This window comes from Denticeps clupeoides, unplaced genomic scaffold (assembly GCF_900700375.1).
Source record: "Denticeps clupeoides unplaced genomic scaffold, fDenClu1.1, whole genome shotgun sequence".
NCBI classification, from domain to species: Eukaryota; Metazoa; Chordata; class Actinopteri; order Clupeiformes; family Denticipitidae; genus Denticeps; species Denticeps clupeoides.
In genome coordinates, this window is record NW_021629699.1 from 95,471 (window position 1) to 111,819 (window position 16,349).

General features: G+C 41.2%; 2 protein-coding genes across 2 annotated transcripts in view; one reads left to right on the forward strand and one right to left on the reverse strand.

The window, feature by feature from the left end:
• The first annotated feature begins 1,832 nt into the window (after positions 1-1,832).
• LOC114771958 (coiled-coil domain-containing protein 9B-like) overlaps positions 1,833-16,349 on the forward strand; it is a 32,320-nt gene continuing 17,803 nt past the window's right edge. Inside the window, exons 1-2 of the mRNA XM_028965165.1 lie at positions 1,833-1,889; positions 13,488-13,609. Of these exons, the coding sequence (XP_028820998.1) occupies positions 13,493-13,609 (117 nt within the window). The 5' untranslated portion in view covers positions 1,833-1,889; positions 13,488-13,492. The remainder of the gene's footprint in view (positions 1,890-13,487; positions 13,610-16,349) is intronic.
• Positions 7,166-8,770, reverse strand: LOC114771960 (holotricin-3-like). Its single transcript, XM_028965166.1, has 5 exons — positions 8,715-8,770; positions 8,432-8,485; positions 8,299-8,309; positions 8,179-8,205; positions 7,166-7,493 (listed from the first exon to the last, which is right to left on the reverse strand). Exons 1-5 carry the CDS (start codon positions 8,743-8,745, stop codon positions 7,335-7,337), a joined length of 282 nt encoding a protein of 93 aa, XP_028820999.1. The 5' UTR covers positions 8,746-8,770; the 3' UTR covers positions 7,166-7,334.

Genomic DNA, 16,349 nt, shown 5'->3' on the forward strand with positions numbered 1-16,349 from the left:
ATTATGGGGCCGCTTCCTTCCTTAACCGGCCTCCACTGCCACCTGATCATCATCATCTTCTCTGAGGAATTCTTGATGTGATGCTGTGGTCTTTTTTTTTTTTTTGGTAGGAAGAAGACGCCCTAAGAAAATTGATCATTTTCATCATCATCACCTCAGCATGCTCATCTGACAGGTAGACACAGAAGACAGATTGATGAATGATGCAATGGTAAGATGTGTGTTCAGGATTGTCTTCTTTTAGTCTCGCTACAGCTCCTTTCTGTCTCCCTATCATATCAGGGGCACCATCTGTGGTTATTAAAACCACTTTTTTGGGGCTCTAGTCCTCTCTTTGTTAACAGCTCCTTAATGGCCAGGTAGATATCTTCTGGTCTGAAGTGAGCCCTAAAAGATCTTGACAGAAGTCTTTGTGGTCTGTGTTAAAATACCTGACAAACAAACAGCTGAGCATCGTCAGTAGACTCATCCACAGATAAACCTTCACATGGTGCTGTACACATGGCTTCATCTAGCAGGTTTAGCACATCCTGAGACAGTATTTCCCTTTTCTTCGTGGCAGAAGATGCTAACAATGGTATCTGCTTTATTTTATCACAAAGCTCTTGTTTTCCATCAAGTAATGTTTCAACTACTGTACTAATGCATTCTTTGACAACCTCTCCATCAGTAAATGGCTTTTTGTGTTGACCCACAATCCAAGCAACTCTGAGGGAACACTCATGAGCACGTTGTTGGGCAGTGAATGTGTGACTCGGGACCCTGGTGGACTGGTCATATTGGATTCTGAGACTGATTTGAGTGGGTATGCTTCCATTGTGTCTCATAATGGCGTTTCACATTGGCACTTTTAATAAGTGCCATGGTTTCTGAACAGATGAGACACACTTGCTCACAAGAACAAATTTATTTATGATGAGCATGGACATTTTCATGCAATATAAAAAGGGTTTAAAAGCTTTGACCCACTGAAACTCATTTATTTAGGGTAAAGAGGACATGTAGAACACTGTTTTTACTGTAGAATTCACCTGGAAACGTTGCTCTAATGCACATAGATTTATTAATATGTACAATTCCATGTAATATAAATAGGGTTTAAATGTTTTGGACAACTGTTTAAGAATTACCTTACTAATATAACATCAGACCCAGGTGGAGGGGGATCTTGCAAGGTCTTGAGAAACTGGTCACCTGGGCAAGTATGTGCATATGGGCAAAGTTCCAAGGTCAAAAAATTGTGTTGGGCCAGGCAGGTAACACTTGATACTATTTCTACACATCCTACACATCTAGTGAGTTTTCAGTGACCCAAAACATTTAAACCCTTTTATTTTATTGCGGTCTCATGCTGAAGTATGGGTGGTAGTGGCTGGGTGGTAGTGGCCTAGTGGGTAACACACTCGCCTATGAACTTACTACCATTGTGTCCCTGAGCAAGACACTTAACCATAAGTTGCTCCAGGGGTACTGTCCCTGTAACTACTGATTGTAAGTCGCTCTGGATAAGGGCGTCTGATAAATGCCGTAAATGTAAATGTAAGTAAAGAAGGCTGCTCACCCAGATGAGCGGATGAGATAAATCAGAATACATGGATCTTTGTTCATGACGTTCCATTCTGTCATCTAAGGCCCGGGCAGTACCTCCTAAATTAAGAAGTTCTTTTAATTGAATCACATCCTATACAAATTTATTGTTGGTGTAGGGGTCGCCAGCAGATGCTGCAGGAGCAGGTAGGCGCGCAGGATGTGATCTTTCTGCAGGCTGTTCCTGAGGAATTGCAATACACGCTCCGGCCACAGGGTGGGGCACATGGGGTTCTGTCGTCGGTCAGGCGCCGTCTGTTTCTCCAGCACCCGAACAGAGGTTACAGGAAGGACGAACGCCGGTATAGTTCTACCGCTGCACGCACTTGCATGTAATGACAGACGTCAGCACGCTCAAAAGTTCTCTGTAATCATAAGCGGAGGACCGTACCATAGCATATAACCAATAAATAAATAAATGCCAACTGCTTATATGTTCCCTCTACATCTACACATTATACAGCTATATTTTTAAAACGAGCCACGCAAACATGTCATTCTAAGTACAGTGTTGCCCACTGTTTCCAATGAAAAGTAGCTAAAGCCTGCCAGAAAAGTAGCTAAATGTTGCCAGATGACGTCACTCAAACGTTGCCAGATGACGATACATTTGCATATCCGTGACGTCATCACGTAGTATATGACAAGCATAGGGCCATCATGTCTCGACTTTCTGAAGTGTCACGTATTATGTTATATTAAAACATTACATCCAGATGCACCATAAATAGGTTCTTATTAACATATTACTTTTCATGATGACGTCATTGCATAATCACAACTCATCTTTATGTAATATACAAAATAATTAATGTTTTCTCGAATTGACTGGCCGACTCAGAAAAAACATTATTTGAAATATTTCCAATTAGATTTGTATAAAAAATATAGTTGACTATTTGTAAAAGTAATACAAACACTTTTTATTACATTTACATTCTTTTAAACAATCACAGCTTATTTACTTACTCTTTTTAACTTTTGAAATTAACACAACTGTGAAAGTGAAAACAATTATAGCACTAATGGAATTATTCCTACCTAAATTACCAACAATTATACATGATAACAAATATTAGTAAATTAACAGTTAACATGAACATAAATTAACATGAAAAACAATTTGAGCTAGCAATTTAACTTGAATGTGTGTGTTGCTAGGCATCTCTCAGGAAAGTGGTTATTTTTGTCTGGTTAGCTGTACAGTGTTTCAACTGCCATTCTTTGATTTCCATTTCTGTGATTCCCAGATTAGCAAGTCAATCATCTTCATCTTCACTGTCCAGCTGCTTTGTCACTGAGCTGGTATCAGCAGAAGAGGATGGTGTAGCTTTAAAACTGTATACTACAGTGGTGCCAAGTTGTTGTAGTATGTAATAGTGTAGCTTATGCTGGTAACGAGTTTCACCAGCCAGCTTCATGCCATACCACACAAGGAGTATGGAATTAAGAGTGCGCAGTGACAGTTTGTTTCCTAACTTTGACTTGACCACACTCATTTAGCTGAACAGCCGTTCAACCTCTGCACTTGAGTGTGGCAGTGAGAGGGCAGCCAGTGCCGCTTTGCAAAGTACTTCAAATGGTTTTGACCCAGGATCATCTGTGTAGAAGTATATTCACTCCTGAACTCAAATGTATTTTCAGTTGATTCCTACCTCATCAAATGTATGTTTCTCGATTGGGAAACAATTTTGTCAATTCTCTGGGTACCCCAGTAGGTCAGCTACATTTATAATTTCAGCGTTGCTTTTATTGTGCTTCAGTGTTTCCTTAACACTGAACAGAGCCATGTTTTGTAAGATTTCAAGATTTTCTGGGAGCCTTGCTTGCAGTTTCTTGCTTAGAGCATTGACATAATTGATGCATCGACTGAGACTGAGCTGGGACAGTGTACTTTCAAAAAGGAACCCAAGAAATGCTGCTGGACTAAGATGACCATCAATGGCATCCTTCAGAACATCAATCTTTGCCAAAGAGTTAACTTCTGCTGCAAAATGATAATAAGAGGTTAACCAGATTGTCCAAAAGCCTGACAGGATCTGTATTTTCACCCTCAAATGACTTCACTGCAACTTTAAGGTCAGACAGGATTCATTTTAAGAATGTGAGATACACATAGTTGCTCTTGTCCATTTACATGGCATGGAGCACATCTGCAATGTAGCAATGCTCACTGCTCTTGGTAAAGTCAAAGTGGAGTTTAAGTTCTTCCCATTGGTCCAGTATATGAGTTACTGCAAGCTCAATTGATAGCCAATTAATGGTGGCATACACTGCTTTGAATGCCTCTCGTCGTTTTGGGGAAATCAAAAACCAGTTGTATGTTTCCCTGATTAACTATTCAACACATCTTGGGATGGTGTCTTTGGATGCTGCACTGACAGCCAATTTTTGGTGGGCTTTGCCTAGTGGGTAACACACTCGCCTATGAACCAGAAGACCCAGGTTCAAATCCCACTTACTACCATTGTGTCCCTGAGCAAGACACTTAACCCTAAGATGCTCCAGGAGTACTGTCCCTGTAACTACTGATTGTAAGTCACTCTTGATAAATGCTTTAAATGTAAATGTAAAATAAGGAGCCAATACTCCCTTAATCATTTCTGTGCATTTGGTGCATTGCATGTGAAAGTTTGTTGCTGCCACAGAAACTGAAAAGGCAGCTTTGCGAGCCATACCTAAAAGGTCACACGCAAGCGGTGAACAATGTTCCGCAATGGCCATTGCCATAATAGCTTCTGCAGTTTTCCAGTTATCCACTTTCCTAACTAACTGTGGTAATGTAGACTGCTATGTAGGGTTATATGGTATTGATTGATTTATATACTTTACTGTAGCACAATGTTTTCTAATGTCATGCATTTTTGCAAGCATATCTGATTTGTAGTATGCACAGTATGCTCGGCAGTCATCCCCTTCAGCCATCCTTTAAATTCAGGTAGAAGTGTTAATTTATATTTGCATTAAGTGCAAAATTGTAATGCGCGTAATTTTACGGCGATTTAACAATGCACTAAAACATACACTGCAAAAAGGCCTGAGGTGTCGACACAGTGCCCCCCATTTTGTGTGTATGCGTCCTTCTTCCTCACCATGATTACAACAAGACAAAGTGGTATAAATTTAAGATTACTTACGGAACAAAAAACTACAAAAAGTGCACATGTTGTTTAACTTAAAACTAACCTGCGCACCAAGCACGTAAGGTTTTCTGGCTGGCACCATGTATTCGGGCCACAAATCTTTCCATCATAACTATGAACAAGTTGGCCCCCAGCTGCTCAGTACCCAAGACAAGCTCAAAACATTTTCAGCGTTTAAGATCAGACTGAATGATCTAATCTAATCTAACCTATCTAATGTTTTCTACACAGCATAAAATACATTTATACTGATACACTCAAATGGATATTTAGATGAATGAGGAAAGGTAGATCAGTTCTGATAACTTTGCAATGTTGATGAGTCTGAGACAGTCCTGAATCTAGAAAAAAAATCAAAAAGTCTTTCTGTGTGAATCCCGAGTGAAGAGATGCGGAGGAATGCAGCCTGTCTGCAAGCTGTACATTTTTATCAGCCATGACGGTTTATGATCCTTGGGTCCCTTAGAGTTGTTTGGGAAAGGTCTCCCCTGGCCAGAATGTCTTTGGGGTAAGGTCCTTAATTGCTCTGAAGCTCAGTTGAAGAGTGGCGGAGTTGTGCATGCTTATTATCAAATTCAACCAGCCTGAGAATATAATCTCTCAAGGTAAATGCATCGGCATGCTTGATATTGCTGAAAAGGCCCAACAGTTGGTCAGGGTGGTAGTAGCCTAGTGGTTAAGACACTCGCCTGTGATCCAGAAGACCCAGGTTCAAATCCCACTTACTACCATTGTGTCCCTGAGCAAGACACTTAACCCCCCTTATTCACACTTATTCCCCTGTAATTACTGATTGTAAGTCACTCTGGATAAGGGCGTCTGATAAATGCCAGAAATGTAAATGTACTTCAAATGTCAGGCAGCATCAGCCTGTCTATGGTCTTTATTATTTGTCAGCTCAAGTGTCTGTAAAGTTCTCTTATTCCACTTTTTGCAGTCAGTAAGGATATTCTTTATGAGTGACCACAGAGCTAGAGGGTGGTAGTAGCCTAGCGGGTAACACACTCGCCTATGAACCAGAAGACCCAGGTTCAAATCCCACTTACTACCATTGTGTCCCTGAGCAAGACACTTAACCCTAAAATTGCTCCAGGGGGGACTGTCCCTGTAACTACTGATTGTAAGTCGCTCTGGATAAGGGCATCTGATAAATGCTGTAAATGTAAGCTACAGCAAAGATTTCTTACTCCAATGCCAAATAAGAAAAGCGAAGGGCCTCTTTAATCTTTATAAGAAGAGTATGTTAGGATTCTCAAGCACTCACACAACTCGTGTAACAATCTCCAGTGCAAATAAAAACCATGGTGAGCTGCTCTTAAAGGCAAGAAGATCATGTGGAGCATGAATGTGCATTATTCAGCTTTCCCCTGTTACACTTAAGGACTAATGTATTCAAGAAGGCTTTGAAATAGGCAATTACCATATCAACACATTCACAACATAATATTCAAGGTAATAATGGCCTAGGTATTTACTTGACCCAGCAGAGGGCATTGAGCCTGAATAAATGTAGCTGCTGGGATTGAACTGAACCAAAAAATAATCAGTGAATCCAATATGGTGGCATGTGCACAGAGGTGTCTACTAATAAGAGGAGATTTGTTTGTTTTTGTCTAGTCTTGTCAAGTACTGCTCCTTGTTGGATAAAGCTTAAGTTCTCCAGGCCCATACTCATTTTGTACCTTTCTAATTAATTTTAAGTTTTTTATTCTGACACTCAAAAGGGTAACATGATATTTTGGACATTCTCGGCTATTTTGAGTACATGTGGTTTGATTTGTTAAAACAGAACTGTATCACAAGATTCCATTTGTATTGATTTGATTCTTTGTTTACTTCTGAAGAATAACAAATTGTCACGTTCCCCTCTAGCTCAGGTGAAAAATGGAGGACGCAGGTTGAAGAAATAACAATGTGTATTTTATTTGAACTCAAAAAACTGAACTGAAGAACTGAAATGTCCTTGCATGAAGTGCCACGCCTCTCCTCTAGAAGCCGGGTTGTGGGATCTTCCGCGAGGCCCTCGGCGAGAGCCAAAGATCACCCTTGTCTTGCCCAGGCTTCGAACCGGCGTGGCTGAGCTGTATTGAGCCTAGAGGGGAGAGTTGAGTTCCAGTCCTTCTGTGGGGTTCACTGTCAATTGCCGTTAAGGACAGCATCGAACTCTGTTTGTGTGAGGGAGACCGAACGCAGGACTAAAAGGACTGGCTGGTTATAAAGAGGAGTGGACAGACCCATTACCGCTAAACTAACCAATCACCGATCAGAAGCCATTACCCCGCTAAGCACCCGTGATTACCACCACTTACCTGTGATGAAGAACAGGTGGGAATAATCAGGGTGCTTGTGAGCCCCAGAAGAACACACATTAATACATGGGAGAGGTAGACCGCTGAGGGCGTGGCAGAGGTGGCACGAATGTTACACGAATAAGCTTTTCAAATACACTGATGTTTTTTTTTATTCAATGTAATAATTTGTGCATAAACAAGAATCACATATCATGTGCAAAATATAGTAATGCATTTCTGTTGATGGTATCTCAAGCAATTAATTAAAATAGATTGCAGTTGCCAAGCCAACAGATGAGATATCTGGATGTCCTCAGCTGTGTCCTCCTCGGCCACCAGGCTTGCCTCCTTTGCCTCCTTTGCCATGGTCACCTCCTTTGCATTGATCACCTCCTTTGCCATGTTCTCCTCCAGGTCCATGCCCATGGCCGTGTCCATGGCCATGTCCGTCCTTGTCCTTCCCCTTCTTCACCTACCAAGTCAAACGTGTTACTTTGGTCTTGCTTCTGAGAATCTAAGTTTTCAGAAGTGTTCATTTTCAGTTCTGTGAAATTCTTTACCCAGCTTGTAAGATAAGATAGAATCAGAAAGTGATTGTTATACTAATACTAATTATATATGTGTGTGTGTGTGTGTATATATATATATATATATACACACACACACACACATATATTTATATATATTAGAATTATATGCAAATATTTATTTATTAATACAATAATTATGTTACAGTGATAAAAAAAAACTCTCATACAAGGCATAATTTCCTTTGTGCTATAAATTAGCATTTGCTAATTTAACATCAAGCATGTCTTCAGGATTTCCAGAAAAAAAACAATGAATGACTGATGAATTATCTGTACTTTGCAGAGGAAAACCAAACTGCCCACGTAACATTAGCTCCTGTACAACTGTTTTAGCAGAAAAAAGGGGTGGAGCCCAGTGTGATGATTGACAGCTCTCACACATCCTACATCCTCATTCTAGACTATTTAAATGAACTCCTGTCTTTACGCCACACAGAAATGTGTGGCGCAATCTTCTATCTCTTGCCTTCCTCCTACAAAGTAAAATAAGTGCTGTCCACAGGTTGTGACAGCTCCTTATTAACTCAAAACTGATTTACAGAGACAGTAAAATGATAATTTTCTTACTTCGGAGTCGGGCCCCTTTGGCACATCCTTAATGGAGGAAAAGAAAATAAATGTAATCCATTAACACATCAAATGTGCATATTAATTGATTGTCCATTTCAAAGATTGCGAGTATATTACCTCTGGCTTTTCTGTGTATGAAAGAAAACAGGTTTAAAGTTAATTACAAAATATCACAAAAATAACACAAATGTTTATGGTTGAGCATGCAATGACTTATACAATACTTATACAAAAGGAAAAGGAAACCTACTGTCACTCATGTTTAAAGAGATCACGGCGGGATATGGCACTGCAGGATAACAAACTGCGGTATGCAAAAGAAAAACATTTATTAAAACCAATATTCATGTGGACCAATAGCTTTTTAAGAATGTATACTGCTTAAAATCACATCTGGATGATTTATAACCATTAATACACCCACGTGAACTTGAAGACATTTTTAAAATTCCTATTATGCATTTCAATGGTTTGCATATTAAAATACAAAACACTGTAAGTTTTTGAAGGCTATAAGATTGCAGCACCCTTACCTCGTTGTCTAAGTTTTGCTGTTTGATCCATTCAGTGCAGGTATTTATATGTAAAAGGTACAGATCACGCCCCCGTATGGGAAAAAAAAAAGTACATGGGTGGTTCACATTGAGCAAGAGTTGTCTTGTGAAAAAATGTGGCCAAGCCCAATAAACATGTCCCCAGTACCAGACATTATTTAAGTGGTGTGATCCCCAAACATAAGACATGTCTAAACACATATTCAAATATTCACAAAGTGGAACTGCGGTTCTGATTGTGAACAAGGTCAGTGTCAACTAGCCGGAGCCGTTCACCGATCAGTCACAGCATTAATTATCTGAACATTGATTATGTGGTTATAATGACATACATGCCATTGTTCAGATAATTAATGCTGTGACTGATCAGTGAACATCAGTCTAGTTGACACTAACCATTTTCACAATCAACAAGTTAGTAATCAGTTCTTGAAGTGGAGGAACCAGGACAGATACACAAATATAAATATTTGAGCAATCACAATATATAAAATATAGTGACAACAGAAGACAAAATGAGGTGAGGTAGTAGTTGTCTCTGTCAACGGTGTAATCAAGGTGGACAACGCCTAAAATATTTTACCAGAGACACTGACAATCAAAAAGAAAACTCAAGTGATAATTATCTACATTCCTTTTATTCAAACAGACTTGAGAATCCATTACGACCAAGATGCACAATGGAAAAAAAATACACTCTACAATCTCTCCAGTCACTTCAAACATTGCCAGTTGTGTTACTTTCTTAGAAGCATAGAATTGTACACTGGCACAGAATCTCAAAGACTTATAGTGCCAAAACAAACTGTAGCAGGCAGTTTAACCCAGAAGTCACTTCCCTATTTTCTCATAATTGGTCTTAAATCATGTGAATGTCAACTTGTGATTGATGAATTGTGCCAATCATTGAAATTGAAAATTACAATAAAACAATATGCAAGTTAAACAGGAACATGGATCCAGAGAACTAGATTTGTCTGAGTTCCAGTGCATGAACACACAGGTCTTTACAGGAATGGGGCAGCCTGACTTAAACCATGCGTAATTTACTCCTCCACAAGACAGCACAGCTGCAAAACCATACCAAGCAGATTTAAAGGTCCCCTATAAAGAATGTTTTTTTTTTGTTTTGCTTAAGTCTTAGTGGTCCCCTAATACTATATCTGAGAATATATATATATATATATATATATATATATATATATATACACACACACACACACACACACACACACACACACACACACACACGGGGACACATTCCAGATCTCACAAAGTGAAATTTTCATAATAGGGGACCTTTAATGCACAATGATGATTATGGCTGTTGTTATATGGAAATATTTCTATGCATGATTCTGTCTACTTATGAGGCTAAACCACTTTCTACAGGAAACAATTATTTGTCTGAGCAATGTCCATTACAATGTGTAAAGATTCTTGAATGATCTCCACACAAATGTGATTTTTTTGGATGTTGTATGAAATGTTGTCTTGCCTTAATTTATACCAAACCTAATCAAGTGTACATACAAATCAACACAACTGATTTTGGAGGTTAGATATATGCTCTTTTAAGGAGTCCCAAGTGTGTGTGTAGTTTTATGTTTGCTGTTTTTTTCCTGAGCGAACACTGCCTACAGCTAGGGAGTTGCCTCTAATCAAAAAAGACAAAAGGAAACACTAAGTTGTATGACAACGACCTGTTCTGCCACATTTAAAGGCAGTTTTTAAGTCTGATTTCAGACATAGTACACTGTCTACGTCAGACAGAGTAAACAATGCACTCTGAAACATCTGAGTGTCTTTTTCATTTTCAAAAGCCCTTTAACTTCATTAACATGTTCTATTCATTTATTGTAGTATGGCATTTACCTAGACTAAAATAATGCCATCGATTTTTATAAAAATAAAAATCACAAACGGCTTATTTTCTCACACAAATATGCCTTTGACATTATGACATCATGTGGCTGTACTGCATTTGCTTGAGGCAGGTTTTGCAGGAAGGTTCATGTGGCTCACGTCTCCACAGTCAGGGGAGTGTTTTTTATAAGTGACAATTACAAAAAGAAAAGCAATGAAAATCTTAGCAAGCTTAAGAGCTTGCTCAAATGGTGAGTGACAAACAAACTGGAAAATGTAATTAAATGTAAAATAACGTCTGTGGTTCCCATTTATCAAATTCTCTAGGACAAAAGTAATTAGGACTTGACATGTTTATTTGAATAAACATGGTTTGGTGTTGTCATCCACATGGAGATGCAGAGAATGTTTCAACCCCCCTCCACACCTGTAAGTGGCGCTGTAACTCCCCAGTCTCACCAAGCGCTCTACTAGTTTCGCGTCTATTTCTCCTCTTTTCATTCAGAATGTGCACCTTAGACAGGATTGCTGGCAGTTGCTTTATGAGGGCTCTGGCGCCGCTGCTGCAGCACAACCATGAACGTGTTATCCGCCATTGTTATATGTATGACCCATTTGGGGTTATAGGTTAGGTTGGAGGTTCGCCTAATATGTCAGCATTTTCACAAAAAAAGCCACTTTACTGTCCTCATGGATACGTGAAAAAGAGAAATTCTGAAAATAACCACTCAGAAAATAAGCGTTCTGGGTCTTCTGAAATCGAAATTTTCCTGTTTTAGAGAAAAACATTTCCCATTGTGGATTTCTCAGTTCTCTTATCCTTGTAACGTCATATGGAACTCGATATTCATCTGACTGCTTGCCCGTGTTGTCCAGGAAAGACATACAGTACAGAACAGAACAAAAGTTTGGACACACCTTCTCATTCAATGTGTTTTCTTTATTTTCATGACCATTTATATTGGTAGTTTCTCACTGAAGGCATCAAAACTATGAATGAACACATGTGGAGTTATGTACTTAACAAAAAAAAGGTGAAATAACTGAAAACATATTTTATATCATATTTTTTTCAAAATAGCCACCCTTTGCTCTGATTACTGCTTTGCACACTCTTGGCATTCTCTCGATGAGCTTCAAGAGGTCGTCACCTGAAATGGTTTTCCAACAGTCTTAAAGGAGTTCCCAGAGGTGTTTAGCACTTGTTGGCCCCTTTGCCTTCACTCTGCGGTCCAGCTCACACCATCTCGATTGGGTTCATGGAGAGTAAAAACGATTGATTAAACTGGATTTAAATCAACAACACTTATATAGTATAACCCAGCCATTGGGGATGCACTTCACAGTTTCTTGGTGCTGGTCAATGCACTTGTCTCTCTCTTCTCCTCCTCTTCAGCTCACATCATCATAATCTTATGATTTACACTGAGGTACTTGACAAGGTTTGTGATGTTGCCACAGCATCTCACAAACCACATCATGTTTTTTATGCTTTATGTTTAGCCCTTATTAAGAATTGAGGGAGTGAAGCCAGTGAATTTTTACAGCCGTATTTCGCATTTGACTATGACAGGCGGAAGAAGAAGTAGTTCCAATAACTTTGTAGTATTTAGACGATCCTAATGCTATTAGTTACTTTCCACGGTGTTCCTGTTAATCTACGCATTTAATCTCATGACTAAAATATCAATATTTTGACAATCGATTCTAGAACATTTTTCAGTATCCATCCGCACACCACGAGCGGACAGCCAGACCGGATGACCCGCTGTTGCGACCCCTAACAGAGCAGCCGAGGGAAGGAGGAGGAATTAATAATAATACAATGACCAAAGAAATGAACACGTTAATTAAAACGGTCAGTGCTGCCACCAGTCTCCTGCAGAAAGTAGATGAACTTCACCCTGAACGTCGCCGGTCATGCCAATGACGTCATCACGCAGCGTTTTCGGCCCTGCGGCGCAAGGCCGCAGCCAATCCGCCCCCCACCTCCCGTGGCACACAGCCGCAAACGCGGGAACTCGGCGCCGCGTGGGTCCTGTCCCTCCGTGTAAACGCGCCAGTTTCTCTCGTTCAGCGAAGAAACAGTACCACTGCGACTACAATAACAATAATACTATTAATAAAACTCCTCAGTATATGTTTAATTTGCTCGAACGTCATGGCAGCAGAAGCTCTAAAGAGGTTCCACTTCTTCGTTCCAGGTACTCGCACGTTGTTTAAAGCTCCATTCGAGAATGCACATTTAGGCCCGACTTTGTTCATGTTAAAGTCAAGGGAACGTGATTAATTTTCCACAGGAGACATTAGCCCTGCTGCTATTTACCGTGAAAGATATTTCTTTGTACACGTTAAAAGTAGTTGCTTTTCATTTAGTTAATGCGACATTGTACTATGCTGTGCAGGTGTTTATTCATTTAAAAAACGAATTTCTTCACTGTTAGCGTCTGGTTTGTTGGTAGAATCTAGCTACAGGTGAAATGGGCGGATTTTATTCGTGCTGTGACATATTATAAAGTGAAGTGATTGTCATTGTGAAACGCTGCAGCACAGCACACGGTGCACCTTGGCGGACCGGGGTGCCACTGAGCAAAGCACCTTCCCCACACACTGTTCCACGGGCACCTGTCATGGCTGCACACTCACCAAGGGTGATGGGTTAAAAGCAGAGGACACATTCCGGTGTGCATATTAAATGAACTGTCCATAACACGTCAGCAGTGTTCGTTGCGGCACTTATAAGTAGCAGTTGTTTTAGATTTATTAATTTTTCTTCTTCCAAAATATGTGGCTGATGGTAGAGCTGAAGTCTTCATGCAATACTGTCTGCTGTTGGTAGAGCTCAGGTTTTCATGTAACTCTGTTTTACTTCATTTTTTATTTCAGATCAAATGGACAACATCATCGATGACTACCAAAGATACTTCAATAAAAGTGTTGAGTTTTATGAAATTGACACCAATGTGGCATATTGTCCCATGGGGAATTATAAAGAAGACAAAGAAAAGGTAGTACCACCATCCTTCTGTGTGCTCCCAGTTATGTCCATTCCTTTTGTTAATTCATTACTTCAGTTCAAACAAAAACAGGACTCTTCAGTTTTAGAGCATCTAGCACAGTGGCATCCAAGTTTAGTCTGAGGGGAAGTCATCCTGCATTTGGGTTTTACCTTCATTTAAGACCTGTGATTCTGCCTGTTGAATCGGTGTGGCGGATCAGGAGGAGAGCACATCTGTGCAGGGCTGGGTTGGAGAGCCATGTACATTGATTAAATCATCCCAAAATGTGTGCTCAATAGTTCTGAAATATCAGAAATGTATATATTGAATTAAACAGTTTTTCATGGTTTACTGATTTCTTTATGAATACATTCTGTACTTGTTATTAAACCTTGCTGTGAAGGAGGAGTGTAGTGAATGGTAGTGCAATATGCAGTATCATAGATATCCATTTAGGTTGTAGTTGTATTTTTACAGTTCAACTCAAGTCCACAAACACATTGTCCTTTTTCAAGATCAGGCGGCCCCTCTGTGATTAATGAAGCAAGGGGCTGCTGGGAAAATTAAGCACTGCCTCAGTTCAGTTTCATGACTTCTTGTTTCCACCAATCATGAGCCCTAGCCAGTTTGAAGGCTCACAGAACAGATGGCACACTTTATGGCCGGCGGTCAAAGACGCCCCTGTATGCCTGGGAAAGAACTCAACTATGCGAGTCACAAGCTCCCCCGTCTGTCTGTGAACTAGCGGCCTGCAAGCTTTACCACAGCAGGACGGGCTGGATGGTCTGCACCGGCCAATGGTGGGAAACCCAGGAGAATAGGCGGCCCCCCTCCCTTATTGGTGAGAGTCCCAACCCCCAAACCTGTCTGCAATACAGCTCCACGCCCCCCTCTCGCTCCCCTCACAGGGTAAGCAGATGTCATATATGTCAAGTGAAGGGTCCGTGGAAAGCCTGTGCCGTCACTGCTTGGGAGCCAGAGGCTTGAGAAGGGTTTGTTTAGCATGTGTCTGTAACGTGGTAGTTGCGCATACTCGTGTTTGGTAACAGACTGGAACTCCGGCGCCCCTTTAAATGAAGTACGTGTGTTGTGACAAGAGCAACCGTGTGAAAGAGGGAGGGGGGGGCTTAAACAGTTTAGCGAACAGAGGACACACAGGAGATTGGGAGGGGAGGGGTGGGTAAATTTAAGTGGTAGCAAGTGCTGAAGAGAGGGGGGGGGGGGGGGGGGGGGGCACAGCGAGAGAGGGAGCGGTAGTCAGCCAGACAGAGCAGGCAGGCGGGCAAGCGAGCTGCGGCATACAGCGGTAGCAGGGTATCTCGCGGTGCACGCTGGTTACTCAGCTCGGCTGTTTGTGAGGCATGATCACGGACCCCCCCGTTCCGCCTCCCGCACCGCCTCGCGATTGGAACGAGCCCACGTTTCTCCGCTGACATGCACAGACCTGTGAGTCCTTTCTCTCCCTCTCCGCTCTCCCATTCTCACATGCCATTTTTTTTAAAGCCCCGTCATGTTTCTAGCCTGCCTTCACTTACTTCTTGCAGTCTGTTTCCCTGTCGAACAGGCTTTTCTCTGTTTCGTCTGTGTTTGTTTCCTTTAACAATGACATTCATGCGTAACCGTCTCTGATGCCAGTGTGGAGAAGGAAAGGAAATGGGGGCGGTGGTTGGCGGATTCTGGGCTGTTTTGCCAGTGTGCTGTCTGAGGGGGTCTGTGCTGCTTGTGGCCGGCTGACAGGGGGAGCTGGAGTGAACTCATGGGCCTGACGCCGTTCTCACAGGCCTTATAGAGGCAAACGGTGCCTGCCAGGATAGTGCCTGCCTTAACATGTGAATTGTGGAGCCAGAACATTTTGAAACCATTATAGAACATTCTCTGAGCATTCTCCGTCTCTCTCTCGCTTCTCTCCTTCTCTATTCTTTGACTGCTGTGGCATGGTCTGTTATGTTTGGATACCCTGACAACAAGCGGTGCTTAGCAGAGGTTCAGCGCTTCAGTGCACTGTGGTTCTCTGTAATGAAACTTCTATTTCTGATAATTGTTATGATAATGACGTGCAAGTCGCATGTTGTGTTGCACACAGCCTTTGCTTTAACACACTGACGGTCTTTTTCAATTTCCCCTTGGAATGCTGGGTTTTCCATTAAAGCTATTTTTCCATTAAACGTGTCTGAACAAAGTGAACATAGGATTTTTTTCATAGCAAGAATCCTAGCAGTTGAAAGTATTGCAAATATTGTACACAGGTTAGTCAGGAGACATCATCACAATATTAGCGTATGTCAGTATTAATCTCCACGTGAATTGTTGTATAGCGATGCAGTGAGGCTGGCAGCACTAATCCATACTGAGGTCAGAGACAGAACAGCCTGTAGTGTCAGTAAACTGGCAGGCATGTTGCAGGATTCCTCACAAATTCTCTCTGTCTGCTGCCTGCATTGTGACTCATTGTTTTGAACTCAGCGGAATTTCATGCCATCTCCCTTTGGTCGTCACTGCTAGTGAGTGCCATCTTTTTTCTCTTTTTATACTCTTGAGTGCTGAACCACTGTTGGTCTGTGATGGTTTCACTCTGTCACTCTGAGTCCATTGTACTGATTCTGTGGGCGCTTTTGACCCGCCCGCTGTGAGTTCTGTTGTGTCAGCATTATTCGGTCGTGGCTTCATCTGTAGTCTGGGCACAGTTAGAAATGGCTGTAGGCCGGAATTGTAGGTGAGTGGGGACCGATGCTTTTACTGGGATTGTGTT